This window comes from Entamoeba invadens (genome assembly GCF_000330505.1).
Source record: "Entamoeba invadens IP1 unplaced genomic scaffold scaff_1105074726239, whole genome shotgun sequence".
Classification (NCBI taxonomy): domain Eukaryota; phylum Evosea; order Mastigamoebida; family Endamoebidae; genus Entamoeba; species Entamoeba invadens.
This window is the reverse complement of record NW_004440091.1, coordinates 25,882-27,910: the sequence shown is the minus strand read 5'-3', so window position 1 is coordinate 27,910 and position 2,029 is coordinate 25,882. Positions and strand designations below refer to the sequence as shown.

Here is a 2,029-nt window from a genome sequence, read left to right as displayed (position 1 = left end):
ATTAGATCAATAGGAAGCGGTTAAAAAGACGGAAGCGGTTTTTTTAGCCCCCCTGTATATCTTATATGTTGTTGTTTTTCTAATAAATTAATCATTATTTATTGTTTTAAAATAACACATCAATTTTTTAATAATTAAACTTACATTAACACCTCAATCGTATTATAAACTTTAAATCGATAAACCATTTGACAAAAAAATAAGCTTTGTGTTTTGCAATACATATTAATTTAAAACAAACTTATTGATATAAATCTTATTTTTATGACATATAAACATGAATTTGGACATTTTAATTTTAATCTTTTTATTTGTTTCTTATATAAACATTTCAATATGGAATGAATTAATATTTATTTAATATTGATGATCTAAGACATAAAACAGAACATTTCAAAATTATTGCATTATTTATATATTTTTTATAAATTATTAATTTATTATTATAATGTCTTTTTATTTGTAAAAATAAGAATTACAATAATTATTTAACAAAAAATCGAAATAATTTAAATTTGGATTTTGAATAATTTGACGATATTTTAATCAATAACATCTCTATTATTTTTAAATGAAAAAATATAGTCAGTCTAAAAACTTTGTTAGGTAATTTTTTGGATCATCAAAACTGGAATATTACGGGGAACGGTTCAAAACATTTAAAAAACATTGTTTCACATTTTTTACTGGGATTTTCAACTATTTTTCCTAATCCCCAAATTTTTAAACTTATTTTGTGTAAATTTTTGTCAACTGGACAATGTTTTTAGACTTGATAAAATTTTCATTATTTCAAATTGACAAGCCGAACTCGAAAAAAAATATAAAGTTCTAGACTTTATTAAATTTTTATTAAAATATTTTAATTAAAAACCGTTTTTTTAATTTAGAAACAGTATATTATTAATTTAAAGATTAATATAAATATTATAAAAACCTTTAAAGATTCCAATGTTATAAAATATGATGTTATTGTATTAAAAATAATTGCTTAAAAACAATTCGATTTTCAAAAAGTTTTCAAAAAGTTTAAAATACGAAAACCGAACTTTAATAATAAAAATGTTTCTCATATATCTCTCACTTCTTTCAATTGCGTCCGAGTTGCCATATTGTGATACTGTCCACACCCCAAACAAGATTTGTGAGAAGTGTACAAGCAACTACCTTCTAATCAATGCCAAGTGCCACTTTGCATATGAAAATGGATGTGCCAGTGTATTAACCAACAAGTGTTCTGCGTGTATGCGCGGGTATAAAATGGATGTTGAGAATGGTGTTTGTGTTGTTGGTGATGAATATTGCAACAAAGGTACTTCCCGTGAGTTGGCCTGTCAGACGTGCAGAGCCGATTTGACTTCCATAGATCAGAAATATTGTTTAAATTGCACTACATCAAATCCGGGGTGTGTCACTGCAGATGGCAAATGTGACAATTGCAACAAGTGTAAAGACGGGTACTATCTCTCTGGTAAGACCTGTGTGAGAATTCCCAATTGCAAGCTTTCTGGCAACGAACAAGCACAAGAAGACAAGACTGTATGTAAAGAATGCATAGATGGGTATTATTTAGACTCCACTAAAAAGTGTGTTAAAGGTGCTATAGCCCACTGTCTTTCTTATTCATCAGCTTCAATTTGTCAGAAGTGTGAAACCAGTTATTTAACAGTTAACAACAAATGTACTTTAATGGAAGGGTGTAGTGCATTAACACTTGAAAAGGACAAGTGCAACAGTTGTACATTAGGATATGGACTTGACTCTGGTATGTGTAAAAAGTGTTCAATAGATCATTGCAAAGTGTGCGGCACTAACTACAAAGAGTGTACAATGTGTCTTGATGAGTACAGTAAAGAAGATGATAAATGTGTTCCATGCACTTCACCCAACTGTAAAGTGTGCAACTCAATTGACAAGACTAAATGCACGTATTGCCTTGAAAGGCTTCACTTTAAATAGAACAAGTGGTTTGTGTTACAATTGTGATGCAAGTTGTGCAGAGTGTACTCCAATGACCCCAAACAGTGCA

At 29.0% G+C, this 2,029-nt stretch overlaps 1 protein-coding gene across 1 annotated transcript; it reads left to right on the top strand.

Annotated features, from left to right (window-relative positions):
- Window positions 1-1,062: 1,062 nt before the first annotated feature.
- On the top strand, window positions 1,063-1,959 carry EIN_517260 (hypothetical protein; the record flags this gene model as incomplete). Its single annotated transcript, XM_004253533.1, has 1 exon — window positions 1,063-1,959. One exon carries the CDS (start codon window positions 1,063-1,065, stop codon window positions 1,957-1,959), a length of 897 nt encoding a protein of 298 aa, XP_004253581.1.
- Between the last annotated feature and the right edge of the window lie 70 nt (window positions 1,960-2,029).